This window comes from Acinonyx jubatus, chromosome B2, assembly GCF_027475565.1.
Source record: "Acinonyx jubatus isolate Ajub_Pintada_27869175 chromosome B2, VMU_Ajub_asm_v1.0, whole genome shotgun sequence".
NCBI lineage: Eukaryota > Metazoa > Chordata > Mammalia > Carnivora > Felidae > Acinonyx > Acinonyx jubatus.
Genome location: NC_069385.1, coordinates 96,060,788 through 96,076,598, shown reverse-complemented (window position 1 = coordinate 96,076,598; position 15,811 = coordinate 96,060,788). Strand labels below are relative to the sequence as shown.

General features: G+C 40.7%; 1 protein-coding gene across 1 annotated transcript; it reads left to right on the top strand.

Annotated features, from left to right (window-relative positions):
* Nucleotides 1–224: 224 nt before the first annotated feature.
* On the top strand, nt 225–15,565 carry BAG2 (BAG cochaperone 2). The gene is made up of 3 exons (XM_015070150.3): nt 225–445; nt 12,155–12,264; nt 14,127–15,565. The coding sequence occupies exons 1-3, from the start codon at nt 333–335 to the stop codon at nt 14,537–14,539; spliced, it is 636 nt and encodes a 211-aa protein (XP_014925636.1). The 5' UTR covers nt 225–332; the 3' UTR covers nt 14,540–15,565.
* Nucleotides 15,566–15,811: the final 246 nt, after the last annotated feature.

Genomic DNA, 15,811 nt, shown 5'->3' with positions numbered 1-15,811 from the left:
CGTCAGCCCCTCCAGGTGCCTCGGAGGCCCCTCCTCCGGCCCCAGGCCCTGGCTGCCCACCCTCGAGGCCCCGTGGCCAGCGAGGTCCCTCCCGCAGCCGCAGTCGCTCCCCGCCGGGGACCGTACCCTGAGCCCGGTGGGCGGCGCGCCTGCCCTTGTTTGGCCACGCGGCGGCGGCGGTGTCGGCGCATATTCCCGGGCCGCCCCCCGCGGGCGTCAGAGGGAGGCGGGCGCCCCGCGCGGTGACGGCGACGCCTGCGGCCGCGGGACTCTCCACTCGCCGCCGCCGGAGAGGCCGGTGACCTCTTGGCCACCCCGCCTCGGAGATTCAGATGGCTCAGGCGAAGATCAACGCGAAAGCCAACGAGGGGCGCTTCTGCCGCTCCTCCTCCATGGCCGACCGCTCCAGCCGCCTGCTGGAGAGCCTGGACCAGCTGGAGCTCAGGTGAGCAGCGGGGCGGTCTGCGGGCGGAGGCCGTGCGCTGCGGGCCGGTCCGGCACGGTCCCGGGGCAGGCTGCGGCAACAGAAGTTGCTTGCTTGAGATTTGTTCTTCATGGGGATGGTGCAGTTTTCTCTCGCCCTTGGTGGATTTTCCTCTCCGTCGGAGAGAGAACGCATGCGATTTAAGAACCTGTGAGCGCATTATTGGTGGCCACGTTCTCGTTAACAGACCTGAGCGTTTGGGAACGGAGAAAAACCAGAGAAGGTAAAAGTTAGAGTGGCGTTATTTGAGATTACAGACTGTGACACTCCGTGTCTACAGAACTTCTAGAACCTTCTGAGTGCCAGTGTGTGGTCTTCCCAAGTGTTTTTTAACTTGCTCTTTTCCTATTACTCATTTTTAAGAGCGGCAGCAGTTTACTGGTGAGTGATCAGTTTCTGTGCTCCAAAACCCAGCAGAGCAAAAAACCTAAAAATCCAGGGACCCGTCTAATAGCAAGGAGTAGGGAGGAGTAGGACAAATGAGGGGCTGCGGGGAGAACAATGGCTGGGTACTTGGTGTAATAAGACCCTGCAGCTTTCGATTTCCTCCTAACCCCGCATGCAGCCTTTCCGTTAGTTTCACAGTATTTGTGTACCTCCTTCCGTAGAAGACATTGACTGTACTGACACCTTCTTGAAAGTGCTAATCATTGGCCCAAAAGCATAAGATAGTCACCCGTTTTTTTTCCTTCTCAACTGAATAAGATTTTATTAAGTAATATAGAGTTGTGCTTATGTACAATCTCTAAGTAATTTATAATAAATTTTGGAAATACTTGTTTCCCTTAGTGTATTAAAACTTTTATGTACTTCTTGTAAACGTTTATGTCACCGAAGTTACTGTGACAATTGTGTGCAGATGTAGTTAAATGAAAATCTTATTAAGGCTCTGCAACCCCTGAAACTACACCGAATTTTTTTTCTATAGTTTTCACCAGGTTCTGGAGGAGCAAAGAAGTATGTAAGCCAAAAATTTTAGGAAGCAGTGCATGTATGTCTTTATCTCCCTGGATTTATATACCAAAATAAGAAGGGGTGTCTATTTGCCAACAAAGTGCATTCATAACCACAGTATATCTCAGCAGTTGAGGCAATTATTATTATTATCCTGAGAAAAGAGTCAAAAGATGAGAAATTCTCCTTCCAGGATGATTTCATGGATGGCAACACATAGGGAAATCAGAGCCAAAACCACATTGTAGAGTTCGGCTCAGAATGAGGCAAATGGAACAAAAGAAAACTAAGGCTTCCCCATGGTTGAGCTTGACGCATTCAGCCCCCGGAGAAAGTGGAACAAGACTGATCAGTAGCTTCAAGCTACTTAATGCCCCTCTGAAGAATAATACTTTTTATGTGGTAGCGCTACAAGTAACTCCCCACATCCTCCTGAAACCATTACACTGTATGTTAACTAACTTGGATTTAAATAAAATTGTAAACATAAAAATAAATGAATAAAAGATGAGGAAATGAAGACACTGAAAACAAAACAAAACAAAAAAACAAGTAACTCCCGCATCTCCCCAGGTATTTAGAACTTTGAGGGCAAGTTCTTAACTATTTCAGGGCTCTCTCCCTCCTGGTCAGAAACGATTTTTCCTGAAAGGAATGAGGAGGATTTTGCCCTTCCCTTCTTCAAGCTGAGTCATTCTCCTCAAACTTGACTTAACACCTCGTGTGTGGTAGGTGGAAAAGCAGGCAAGTACTTATCTTTAAAGGAAAGCCTCTGTTCTGAGTATTAGTACATTCTTAATGTTTGATTAATGTGAATTGATTACTGTGTACAAGTGATTACATTATAACTTGTTTAACCCTTGAGCTGAGGAAGAAAGACTGATTAAAATGTGCTAATTACTCATTTTAAGGACTTATCTAGTAATTTTAGCCTTTTGTAAGCTTTGTTTCTTCCTTAAAATAAAAAGTAATACTGATCTAAGGAAGTATTTTAGAAGGTAGTGAAAATAAAAATGCAAATGCTGATGCTTTAAAGTTCCTTTGAAACCACACGAGCAGTGTCACAGAGCACCGCACTATTAAAAACTAGCTTCATGCCTAGATCTATTTGTAAAAGAAAACATATTCAAGGTAATTTTGCTCTAATAGTTTAATTTTATATTAAGGATGACTCATAAGGCAGTGTTTTAGGTAGAATAAAACACTGTAGTTTGTACTTAGAAGCTTGCATTTACTGTTCCCCAGCCATACTAATTGTATCATTTGTGGTAAAATGTCTTCCATATGAAACTGAAAACAATTTGCTGAATGCTTTATGAGCTAGAGTATGAACTGGTGGCATATGTGAGTTTTTAAATGCTTTAAAATGTTTGGCAGCATTCTACAAATTAAAGGAATTCCATTTGTTTCTAATACTTTACCATGACACTGGCCTTTCTTTCTTGACTCCATCTCATCTCCTTTTTTGCTTCCTCCTGAAAAGGTGATTCCTTTCTCTCCCAGTTTTTTGACCAATTCTAAATGGCATCTGACTTTTACATTCATCAGTGGCTCAAGACACTTTGCTTATTATTATTACTTTTTTTTTAAGTCACTGTAATTTATGAATAATACATGCTAACAATGATTCGTTAAATGAGCACTGACTCTGTATACCAGGGCCCATTCCTTTGTGGAAGTTACTATTACCTCCATTCTCCACATGGGAAATTGAGGCTTAGGAAGATACATGACTTGTCCAGGGTCCCCCAGCCAGAACCCAGGAAGACTGGCAATAGAGCTTAATAATTCATGCCTGAATTCTCTTAAAGTTAGATGTGTCTTACTGTTACCTGAAGCTGGGTTTGCCTCTTGGTGGGTGTCAAGCCAAAAGATACAACCAAGCCGAAGAATAGGAAAAGGAAGGGTTTTACTTGCAGTAAGTGAAGGAGAACATGGGGGATCTTTCCCAAGCAGTGTGTCCCAGAACAACAAGATTGGGGGAGTTTTAAGCTAAGGGTGCATACATATTCAGGAAGAGGCTTGCACAGTGGGGAATACAGCATGGCAATGGGGTGACTGATTCCAAGTCAAAGTCACAAGGGCTGCAAAGGGTCAGCAGCATCCGTTCCCTGGCGTCAGTTGGTCTGGGATCTGAGTACTCAAAGGGGTTTAAATCCTGTAGAGATAACTCAGGAGTGTGCATCAGGTCAGTCTTTGCTTTCTGACTATGATTAGACTATCTCCTGGCCTGATGGTGGCTGTTCTCACATTCTTTCACAAGATGGTTTGGGGCCTAAAATGACTTCTCTTACATCAAGAAAGCTATGTCTGTCTTTCTTTGCCCAGGGACCCCCTAACTCTTGCTGCTTACAGTATTTCAAAATGGAGGAATAGTATATGGATGAATATATGACTTTACTGAAAGAAGTGAAAAATCCCTCTTTTTTTAAAGATTTTATTTTTAAGTAATCTCTACACCCATCATGGGGCTTGAATTTACAACCCCAAGATCAGGATTCACACCCTCCACCAATTGAGCCACACAGGTACCCCAAAAATTACATTTAAATTGGTGTTGAATACAGTAAATACTGAACACCTACTGATGCCAAGTATTGAGTGGCTCCTAGAAGGCTCTCGATGGTAATGAAGATGTTTGAGATATGGGTTGTGGAGAGTGGCAGAGGGGAAAATGATAGGACTGCAAGATTGTTCACAAATTTCCCAAAACTGGTCACGTTGTAGGTCCTTCCCCTGCCCAGTGACTTACCCGACAGCCAGAGAATGAAGGGTTGGGGCCGGGAGTGATATGGATCATTTGGCTGAAAGTTTCCTGTTGCTTGAAGTTTCTTAGGGTGTGCCAGTGTCCCACGAGTCACAAAACAAGTGGCCTCAGAGTTAATATTGAACAACAGCCTATAATTTAAAAGAGCGCTTCTCATATACATTGTCACTTGAACCTTATAAAACCCTTTGAGGAAGAGGAGGGCACAAGAATGTTATCTCTTTTAGAAATGAGGGAACCCAAGTCCAGAGGGATTGAGTGGCTTGCCTAAGGCCGCAGTACTAATGAGAGGCTCCTAAGCACCAGTTCCATCTTCACACTGCAGGTTTGCAGTGGTGAGTGTATTTTCATATTTTGGTGATGATTAGGAAAACTTAAAATCTTACACTGCCTACAATATAAGTAATCCTTGTAGCATTCTTTATATACAAGGGTATTTTTTTAATTTTTATTTTTTATTTTAATTCAATATAGTTAACATACAGTGTTATATTAGTTTTAGGTGTGCAATATAGTGATGCAGCCATTCTTATTTTTTTTTAAGTATATATATTTTTTTAAGTTTATTTGAGAGAGAGAGCAAATGGGGGAGGGGCAAAGAGAGAGGGAGACCGAATCCCAAGCAGGCCCCACACTGTCAGCACAGAGTCCGAGGAGGGGCTCAAACTCACGAACCGTGAGATCAAGACCTGAGCTGAAGAGTCAGCCGCTTAACCGACTGAGCCACCCAGGTGCCCTGATTCAGCAATTCTTTTTTTTTTTTAATATTTATTTATTTTTGAGACAGAGAGAGACAGAGCGTGAATGGGGGAGGGGCAGAGAGAGAGGGAGACACAGAATCAGAAGCAGGCTCCAGGCTCTGAGCCATCAGCCCTGAGCCTGACGTGGGGCTCGAACTCACGAACCGTGAGATCATGACCTGAGCTGAAGTCGGACGCTCAACCGACTGAGCCACCCAGGGGCCCCTGATTCAGCAATTCTATACATTACTCAGAGCTCATCAAGGTAAGTGTACTCTTGGGGCACCTGGCTGGCTCAGTAGAGCATGTGACTCTTGATTGAGCCCCACATTGGGTGTAGAGATTACTTAAAAATAAAATCTTTAAGCAGCACCTGGGTGGCTCAGTTGGTTAAGCATCAGACTTTGACTCAGGGTTTGTGGGTTTCGAGCTCCGCGTCAGGCTCAGAGCCTGGAGCCTGCTTCAGATTCTGTGTCTCCCTCTCTCTCTGCCCCTCCCCCACTCACGCTCTGTCTCTCTCTCAAAAATAAACATTAAAAAAAACTTAAGAAGAAAAAAAAAGATAAGTTTTCTCTTAATCCCCTTCACCTATTTTACCCATCCCACTCACTCCCTCCCTCCCTCTGGTAACTGCCAATTTGTTCTCTATAATTAAGGGTCTTGTTTTATTGTTTGTCTCTCTTTTTTTTTCCCTTTGTTCATTTGTTTTGTTTCTTAAATTTCACATATGAATAGAATCATATGTTATTTGTCTTCCTCTGACTGACTTCGCTTAGCCTTATACACTCTAGCTCCACCCGTGTTGTTGCAAATGGCAAGATTTCATTCTTTTTTATGGCTGAATAATATTCCATTATGTATGTGCATACGTGTGCATATGTATATACACATCTTCTTTATTCATTTATCTATTGATGCACACTAGGGCTATTTCCACAATTAGGCTATTATAAATAATGCTGCAATGAACATAACAGTGCATATAACCTTTCAAGTCAGCATTTTTGTACTCTTTTGGTAAATACCCAGTAGTGTGATTACTGGCTCATAGGGTAATTCCATTTTTGGTTTTTTAAGGAACCTCCATACTGTTTTCCAGTGTGTGCACCAGTTTGCATTCCCGCCAACGGTGCACAAGGGTTCCTTTTTTTCCACATCCTTACCAACACTTGTTTCTTGGATATGAGTATTTAATAAGAGATGGACTATGATTTTAAGAACCTGTTTTAGAAATTATTTATTTCAACTAAATTCATGATAGGAGCATTTGCCATTTCTCTTCCTTTGTATGAAAGCACAAGTTCTTGGTATTTATAAGCCTGAGTCCATAATGGTAAGTGTGTAATAAATAGCATGAAGAATGTTTACCAGCACCAATTCTAGACACATGACATGTACTAACTCATAAACATAATTGTTGTAGTCAGTGCTGTCAGTCAACTGTGTTAAACTCTTTACCTGCTTTACTTCATTCAGTCACAACCACCATCTCATTATCCCTATTTCATAAATGAAGAAATTGAGGCAAAGAGAACTTAGGTTACACAGCCAGTAATCGGCGGTGCCGGTTTGAACAGTGTGACTGAAAAGCCATTGTGGCTTCACTGAATGCTGTGTTAGTGGACGTATCCACAGTAGCCTCAGTCTGGTGAAGTCGCTGTCAGGCCTCACAAGTGTATCCTTTTGCTACCTAGGCTGCAGAGATGTGTGAGGTGCAGGAGACCCGAACACTAGTGGAGGATGTGGGCACTTCAAGTTTCTCCCTCCTAAGAATTTCTGACTAAAATTTCTTTGTGTTAAGCCTGCTTAGTTGCGCTTTTATGCAGAGAGTTTTCCAGGAGTACAACCCAGGCCAGCCATGGTATGAGGATTTCTTTCCCAATTTTGGACATGTAGCTCTTCTAGGATCTGTTAATAAAAACAGAACCACCCTTCTCCGCCAAGAGAAGTGTTGTCAAATGATGTTTAAAAACTTGAAGGGTAAAGTGAGGTGGTCCAACACTTGTCTAACCAGAGTCCCGGAGGAAAATAATAGCATGGAGGACAGGGAATATTCGAAGATACTATGACTAACAATTTTCTAGAACTAAATGGAAGGGTTGTAGACAGATTTATATGTGAGATGAATTTAAGGATCTCAGTAGCTGACAAACAGTGCAAATATTACTTACATAAATTTAAGTAGAGGTCTAGGTTCAGCTAGAGGGAACTGCACATGAAAGGTCGATGGTGCCAAAAAAAAAACCCAAAAAAACCTTGAAATGTTTACATTCTAAAGAATGCATTTTACCTTTGCTATGAAATGAAAAAAGTATACATAAAAATGTATATGAGAGGTTCCATTAAAAGTGAAGTCTGGGGCGCCTGGGTGACGCAGTCGGTTAAGCGTCCGACTTCAGCCAGGTCACGATCTCGCGGTCCGTGAGTTCGAGCCTCGCGTCGGGCTCTGGGCTGAGGGCTCAGAGCCTGGAGCCTGTTTCCGATTCTGTGTCTCCCTCTCTCTCTGCCCCTCCCCCGTTCATGCTCTGTCTCTCTCTGTCCCAAAAATAAATAAACGTTGAAAAAAAAAAATTAAAAAAAAAAAGTGAAGTCTGTTTATCACAGGGAAAATGCCCTGGCAATTTCTAGCCTTGGGGAGAAAAACAAAACAACAACAACAACAAAAAACCCCACAACCCTTAAAAGTTCCATCTAGTGTCTTCTGTATTTGGGGTGTCTGAGTGGCTCAGTCAGTTAAAGGTCTGACTTTGAGTCAGGTCATGATCTCATGGCCCATGGGTTTGACAGGCTGTGTGCTAACAGCATGGAGCCTGTCTGTCTTCCTCTCTCTCTGCCCCTCACCAGCTCACGCTCGCTCTCTCGCTCGCTGTCTTTCTTCAAAAATAAATAAACATTAACAATAATTTCTTCTGCATTTGGTCTCATTTAATGACAAAATATCTTCCTTATATTTATGGGTTTTTTTTCTAGAGCATCTCCTCTTAAACCAATTTCTTGTTAACAATTCCATGAATTTACTGTCATAACTTGATGTAAATGAAGCTTTCCTTTTTAGAGTAACATTTAATTCTCTATCATTGTGCATTTGAGTACAAACTCAAAGAGTGTTGAAAAATTAATCTCTTCTTTCAGCATCTTCTCATTTACTAATCACATGATTCATCTGTGTCATTTAAACAGTATAGTCATAGTTTGTGTTTTTCGCATAAATATTTCATATTAGTGCCTACTCAATATCTCTTCTATGTACTGGGCCCTAGGTTATCTGCCTGAGAGTTTGCTAATGTAAAATATTGAAGTACGCAATGAATGGTGCTGGAAGTGGGCCTGCTGTTGGCATTATTGCTGTTTTATAGAATATTGGTTTTATTGTGCTTTCCAGCCACATTTGTCACATAAGATTCTTACCAGCTCTTTGTTTTTCTGGCTCTTATGAACACAAAGTTCAACATATATTTAGTATCTTGATGAACAAAGAGACCGTGTGACTTTATAGTCTATCAGTGCTATTTTGGGGTCTAACAGGTGGATGGCTGTTGGGGAAAAGGCAAATGTGTGGTTAGGTTGAGTAGGGGAAGCCTTATATGGAGTGGACATGTGTTCAAACGTTAGTGAAGTTGTTCCTCTGTGCCCACTTAAGGCAGCAATCAAGATTAGATCTTCATGATCTCATGATTCTCAGGCCATCTGAATACCGAGGATCTAAGTCTGTCACTGTTCATTTTGCAGAAATGGCAACTTACTTAGTTACAGGATAACGTATAGCAAGAAATTGCCCTGAAAACAAAGCACCCTAAACATACAGGATTTTCTTTTTTTCTGTTCTCATAATTCCACAGTCTTGTTCTTTGGTGACTGGGTGTGTTCATGTGTATGTGTAATAAGAGCGCATGTGTATTTATTTATACTCAAGGGAATTAGGAAAAGTAGTGCTTCTATAGCTTGATCTGGTCTTTATACCAAAAACCTAAACAGGCATTTCCTTTAAATTCAGGAAAAGACACAGGTGCTCTGTCTAATCACCACTGCTTAATAAAGTAACAGAGGACTTCAGTCAATACTAAAAATAAATTAAAATAGGAGCTGATAGGATTGAAAAGGAAGAGATTAAAACTGCCATTTTGTGCAGATGATATGCCCACCAATCTAGACGAATCACTGAATCAAACGATAAATTATTAAAATTAATAAATAAATCAGTTACCAAGTACAAGATGAACCTTCTAAAAGCAGCATTTCTCCAACCAGCAATAACCAGCAAGAAATTATAATTTAAAATATTCACAATAACAACAGTATCCTCAAAGGATCAAAGCACTCAGAAGAGTCCACAAAGACTACCATTAAGAATACTTCAAAACTCAGGGTACCTGGGTGGCTCAGTTGGTTAAGTGTCCGACTCCTGGTTTCGGCTCGGGTCATGGTGTCATGGTTTGTGAGTTAAAGCCCCAAATCAGGGTTTGCACTGACAGTGTGGAACCTGCTTGGGATTCTCTCTCTCCCTGTCTCTCTGCCCTTCCCCTGCTCATGTTCTCTGTCTCTCTCTCTCAAAATAAATAAGCTTTAAAAAATATATTAAAAAATTTTTAAAAGAATACTTCAAAACTCTAAGAATATAAAAGAGGGGTGCCTGGCTGGCTCAGTCAACTGAGCATGTGACTCTTGATCTCAGGGTCATGAGTTCAAGCCTCCCATTGGGTGCGGGGATTACTTAAAATAATAAAATCCTTTTTTTTTTAGTTTATTTTTTTGAGAGACAGAGAGAGAGAACATGTTGATCAGAGCAAGAATCCCAAGCAAGCTCTGCACCAGCAGCACAGAACCTGATGCCAGGCTCGGACTCACTAACTGTGAGATCATAACCTGAGCCAAAAATCAAGAGTCAGACAGGACACTTAACTGAGCCACCCAGGTGCCCCCCAAAAATAAAATCTTAAAAATATAATAAAAAAATAAAAATAGAGAAGATAGAAGATGATCTGAATAGATGGAAAGACACATCATGCTTCTGGATAGAATGGCAGTATGCTAAAGATGCCAAATTTATCTCAGTTCTTTGAGAAACCTGATAAACTTACTCTAGAGTTAATATGGAGAATTAAAAGTCTAAATAGCTAAGTTATATTTAAGATTAGGGGACTAGTTCTGCCAAATATTAAGGCATATTACCAGGCTGTTGCTGTTTTTTAAAAAATGGGTGTTGGTGTAAGAACAAATATACTAGTAGGGGCACCTGGGTGGCTCAGTCAGTTAAGCATCCGACTTCGGCTCAGGTCATGATCTCACAGTTTGTGAGTTCGAGCCCTGCATCGGGCTCTGTGCTGACAGCTTAGAGCCTGGAGCCTGCTTCGGATTCTGTGTCTCCCTCTCTCTCTCTGCCCCTCCCCCGCTCATGCTCTGTCCCTCTCCTTCAAAAATAAATAAAAACATTAAAAAAGAACAAATATACTAGTGAATGAAATAGAGATTTCTAAGAGTAGACAATCTATAAATCATTGGAGGAAAGGTAGATTTTTGGTGGATAGAATGTTGGAGAAGCTGGTTCACTATTTGGAGAAAATAAAGCAAAATCCTTACCTAAACACATACAAGGTGGATTCTAGATGGACTAAAACATAAATATGAGAAAGATAAAGCAATAAAGTTAATAGAAATGTAGGAAAATATCTTAGGACTTAGGATGGAAAGATCCTGAAGCAAAACTTCAAAAGCATAAACCATAAGGCAAAAGAAAAGCAAGAAAAGATCAATTTGATCACTTCAAAGTAAGGATGTCTGTTCGGTGAAGGATATCCCAGACAAAATTCATGTATGATAGAATGGGAGAAGATAATTATAATGTCTTTAACTAACGTGGGATTAATTGCTTGAACATGCAAATCAACAAGAGGACAGTAACCCCTGTTTAAAAAAGATAAACAAGGGAGGGAGGGAGGGGGAAAAAGAAAATGAAATGAAGTGAAAATAGGTACAGGCTATGAAGAAGCTAACAAGAATACAAAGAGATGTCCAAAATTATTAGTAATGACAGACATGCAAGTTAGGTACGAACATATCACTGCACACTTACTAGACTGGCAACAAGTAGAAAGTTGGAAAATGCTGAGTATTGGTAGGGCTTTGGGTACACAGGGATTCCTCTGCTTTGCTGCTGGGAATATTGTCAGGGAGTTCAGGACAGGGGCCCCAGAATGTGCCACTTTGGCATGTGGGTTATTTTGAGCTGAAGGCACTTGAGAACCTGCAGGCTCAAGAGAAACTTTTACCCCTCCCTTAACCACACAGAAGAATCTAAATTAGGGGTCTTTCCCAAAATAAGGGTTATAAACAGAGATAAATTTTATCTGAATGGCCCATCTTTTTGGTAAGGCAAACATCTAATTACCAAACATCTGCTCTTCTTTTCACCCTGTGAAGTATATTACTTTTGTCCGAAGTCCCAGACCCCTACTCCCTCTTTCTTCATTCAGAATGACGTATACACCTCATTTTGCCTGACCCTCTTTGGAATTTCCTCCAATGTACACTGTTATATTTGATTTTCTCCTCTTGATCTGTCTCATGTCAATTTAATTCTTGGTCCAGCTAGAAGGACCTTTGAGGGGACAAGAATTCTTGCTTCCGAACAGTGGTCTAGCATAGCCATTCCAGAGAACAATTGTACCCCTGTCTCAGCAATCCTGCCCTGGGATACATCCTAAGGAGATTCTCATTCAGTCTATGAGGGGACATGTATTCGTGTAAGCATTTTTTGTGGTGATGGAAAGTGAGGGGATAAGGTGGGTGTCTCCACTGGGAGAGTGGATGTAAAACCAGCTGGATATGCATGAAGTATATGATATGCAGCAATCAGAAGCTACTGACTAGATGTTCACATAGGAAGCTGGATGGTTCTTAATAAAATAATGCTGAGGGGAAACAGAGTGAGATATAAATTGAAAATAGGTGAAAACACAAATACACATTTTGTTAAGAACAAGTACAAAATAGATAAACACTAAACAGAATGGTCGCCATACAAGCAGGGAGGAAAATGGGAGTGGGGTAGGTGGATTTAAAACAATAGAAAAGTTAAAGAACTTTTTAAAAAGGAATAAAGAATTTTTGAAAGGTGCTCCTAGTGATCTTGAAACTTGAGTTGGAGCACATGATAGAGATGAGGAAAACTAAATTTCCATATGGTAACTTTTGTTTTCCCAATTTCTACAGGGTGGAGGCTTTGAGAGAAGCGGCAACTGCTGTGGAGCAAGAGAAAGAAATCCTCCTGGAGATGATCCACAGCATCCAGAATAGCCAAGACATGAGGCAGATCAGCGATGGTGAGAGCATTTCCATGGAAGGGAGCTCATCTTTTCCACTCCGTGAAGGGATTTGGGATACACATGGGTCCGTGTTCGCTTGACTTGAGGAATGAGCACTCCTGGCTTTGGCATCTCCCGTGAGCAGCAGACAGCAGCTGCAGCTGTCAGTCTATTACAACAAGAGCCACGTACCCAGAGGTCACCCTTCTGGCCCACCCCTTACCTCAGGGACATGATCGGAAATGGTAGAAAAGGCCTCTAAGCTCCAGAAGAGGTAGCCCCGAGCAGAAAGGCTGTGGCTTTGACCTCAGGCTCATACTTCTAACTTCAGCTCCTCAGAAGTTATTGGACCATAGAAGTATAAAAGCAGAGAAGACACAAAGGGAGGGGTTGAGGTGTAACTTAAAGAGAGGAAGGAGAGAAAATGCAGGGGAAATAAATTATGGACCCGATAAAACCCCATTAATGTAAAAATGTGCTATTGTTTCCATACGAAAAGCATGACTGCCCATGGAGAAACAGGGTACTTGTAATTTCCTTTCACTAGCAGTGGGTCTTCCTAATTTGGTTGCCCTGGTGCTTCCCGGGACAAGCTAATAGGCCAGCAGCTGGTGCCATGAATGTGCCATCTAACTCCAGGCCCTGAAATGTTAGACATGCACAGTGGGGTTAAGACCTAGCCAGTCTTTTCCCCATCCTGGCCAAAGATCCATGAATTAGGAAGGAAGTCACAGAACAGAACACACATAAGATTGCTGACTTTTTCATATAAATAATGAAATGTTGACCCAGCGCCCCTCTCCCCACCATTGCCTCTCTGTGCTGGCCAAGACTTATACTACTGGCCTGCTTAAATTTGGCTGGAGAAGATGAAGCCAGTGTCTCATTCTGAGGCCAGCTTTTTCTCCACTACTGTGGCTAAGTTTTTGTCAGCCAAAATTGGGTTATTGTATTCTGATACACGTGCAGACTATGTCATCCGAAAGTATACCTCTTGGCATGAGAATTATTTCAAGCTGATTATTTCTGAGTAACTGCAGACACAGGAGAAGCTCTGAAAACAGAGTAGAAGTCATTCTTTTGTAAGGGAAGTTTAAATTTACAAAGGAAAGTTCCATTTGTAAGGAACTCTGTGTACCAGAAAGAAGGATGACTGGAAGTCACAAGAAACTCTTATCTATGCAGAAAGCACCTACTACATCTGCAAAACAGCCTTAGCCTGGTTTATCCTGCTTTTCCTAGTAACCTCCCTAAGGAGGGAAGACCTCCCTCAACATCTTAGTCCTTAGCTGAAGATGGTTTTTAAGGTGGTGGCTCAGGCCATCTCAGGGAGTTAGACCATCTCTGTTTCCCTGGCAATCTCTTATGTATATTTGAAGTATACATATTAATAAATTTCTGGGTTTTTTTTCTTGTGAATCTGTCTTTTATTACAACGTTTCTCAGCCAAGAGCTCAGAAAGGTACAGGGAAAATTCTTTTTCTTCCCCTACGTGCACATCCGTATGGAGAGATCCACCATATCTGATCTCTTGTCTACTCAGCACAAAGCCCTGGTTATGTTCACTATTCACTCTGTGTTAAGACTTGATCTCCATCCCAGTTACAAATGCATGCCCGCCCCAACTTTTTCAAACATGACCACTTGAGAAGTCATCTGGTATCCCACGTATAAAGACTTTCAGGGAAAGGTATTCTGCAACCTCTCTTTGTAATACACATAGTTAATCTTATGTGCTATAGTTTTAACTTTTACTCTAAAAATTTCATAGCAGAGGCACTACAGAAAATAGCTTTAGCCACAAAAGAATGCCTTTGTGTTCTCAACATCGATAAATTTATATCTCATATTGATTGATACTTTAAACTTTCTACGTTTAGGAGAAAGAGAAGAATTAAATCTGACGGCAAACCGTTTGATGGGAAGAACGCTCACCGTTGAAGTTTCAGTAGAAACTATTAGAAATCCCCAGCAGCAAGAATCCTTAAAGCATGCCACCAGGATTATTGATGAGGTGGTCAGTAAGTTTCTGGATGATTTGGGAAACGCCAAGAGTCACTTGATGTCACTGTACAGTGCTTGTTCATCTGAGGTGCCATCTGGGCCTGTTGACCAGAAGTTTCAGTCCATAGTGATTGGCTGTGCTCTTGAAGATCAGAAGAAAATTAAGAGAAGATTAGAGACTCTGCTTAGAAATATTGAAAACTCTGACAAGGCCATCAAGCTGTTAGAGCATTCTAAAGGAGCTGGTTCCAAAACTCTGCAACAAAATGCTGAAGGCAAATTTAATTAGTTTTGAAACAGAAGAGCACTTACATATAATGACGTAAAAATGGTTAAATACTAGTTCTTTATGTTAGGCATAACATTTGATACTGATTATTTCAGATGAGGAAAATATCCCAGTGTCATCAGTTTTGTGATTAACATAATTAAAACTAGAAGTATTTTAATTATCTTTCTAGAAATTTTTAGATTGAATTCTTGTCTTGTATTAGGATCTAGCACCTAATATATATTTTTTTTACTATTCTGTGGTTGAATACTTAGTATATAGGAGAGAGTTAGTGCTCAGCCTGGGGCAAAAGCATTATTTTCCTTCCTGGGCTTTATCTGGCGTGGAGATACTTGGGCACATGGGGCATTTGGTTGACTAGAAATTCTTTACTTAATCAGCACACACACTTACTACACATCTACTGTTAACTAAGAAGTGTACTTAAAAGGGATCCCAAAATAAGAAGCTTTCCCTCCATCTTTTTCATAAAGCACCTTTTTTGGACATCTGAATCAATTTTGACTTAAGATTTATGCATCTGATAATATGAATATATTTCTTCCTGTGTGTGAAAACATGGCATAAAGTGTGAGAGAATTCACCTGATTTTACCACTGTGAACAACTATATGTCCACTTCATCTTTTTCCAAATGCATCATTTCTCTCAATTTGTACTCATTATTGAAATGCAGTATTGTAACTTGCCTTTTTTTAAAAAAAATGCTGCTATAAAGTCTGCTAATTGTCAACTTTAAAACCTCTATTCCGTATAGTTGTATAATTTACTTAGCCATTCCCCTAACTAGGCATTTAGGTTGTTTCCAGGTTGTTTCTTATCCCTGCAACATATTTATATACAGAGAGCTTTTTCCTTTTTTCTTTGTTTTTGATTTTCTTTGTATAAGTTCCCAGCAGTGGGATTTACCAGGTCAAAGGGTATATACATTTTCATGACCTGACATATTTCCAAATTTTTTGGTATAAGAGTTACATCAATTTATACTGTCTTCAGTAATTAAAATGTAGCTATTACACTAAAAGCTTCCGAGAATCGAGCATTGTTTTTTCTAACATTAGACATAGACTAAATACCTGAATTTAGTTTGCATTTTGCTTACTAACAAGGTTGACCTGTATATTGATTATTCTTTTATGTGTGATAAATGAAACAACCATAGAACACTTTGATTTGTTAGAAGTAACTAGTGCTGTGGATACACAAAAACCTCGATTTCCCCTCAAATACTACTTCAAAATGAATACATCAAACTCAATTTTCATGAGAA

Coding starts and splice junctions, on each gene's coding strand:
- BAG2 (XM_015070150.3), top strand. CDS start 333: ATGGCTCAGGCGAAGATCAACGCGAAAGCCAACGAGGGGCGCTTCTGC. Junction 446..12,154: donor CTGGACCAGCTGGAGCTCAG/GTGAGCAGCGGG, acceptor CAATTTCTACAG/GGTGGAGGCTTTGAGAGAAG. Junction 12,265..14,126: donor CATGAGGCAGATCAGCGATG/GTGAGAGCATTT, acceptor TTCTACGTTTAG/GAGAAAGAGAAGAATTAAAT.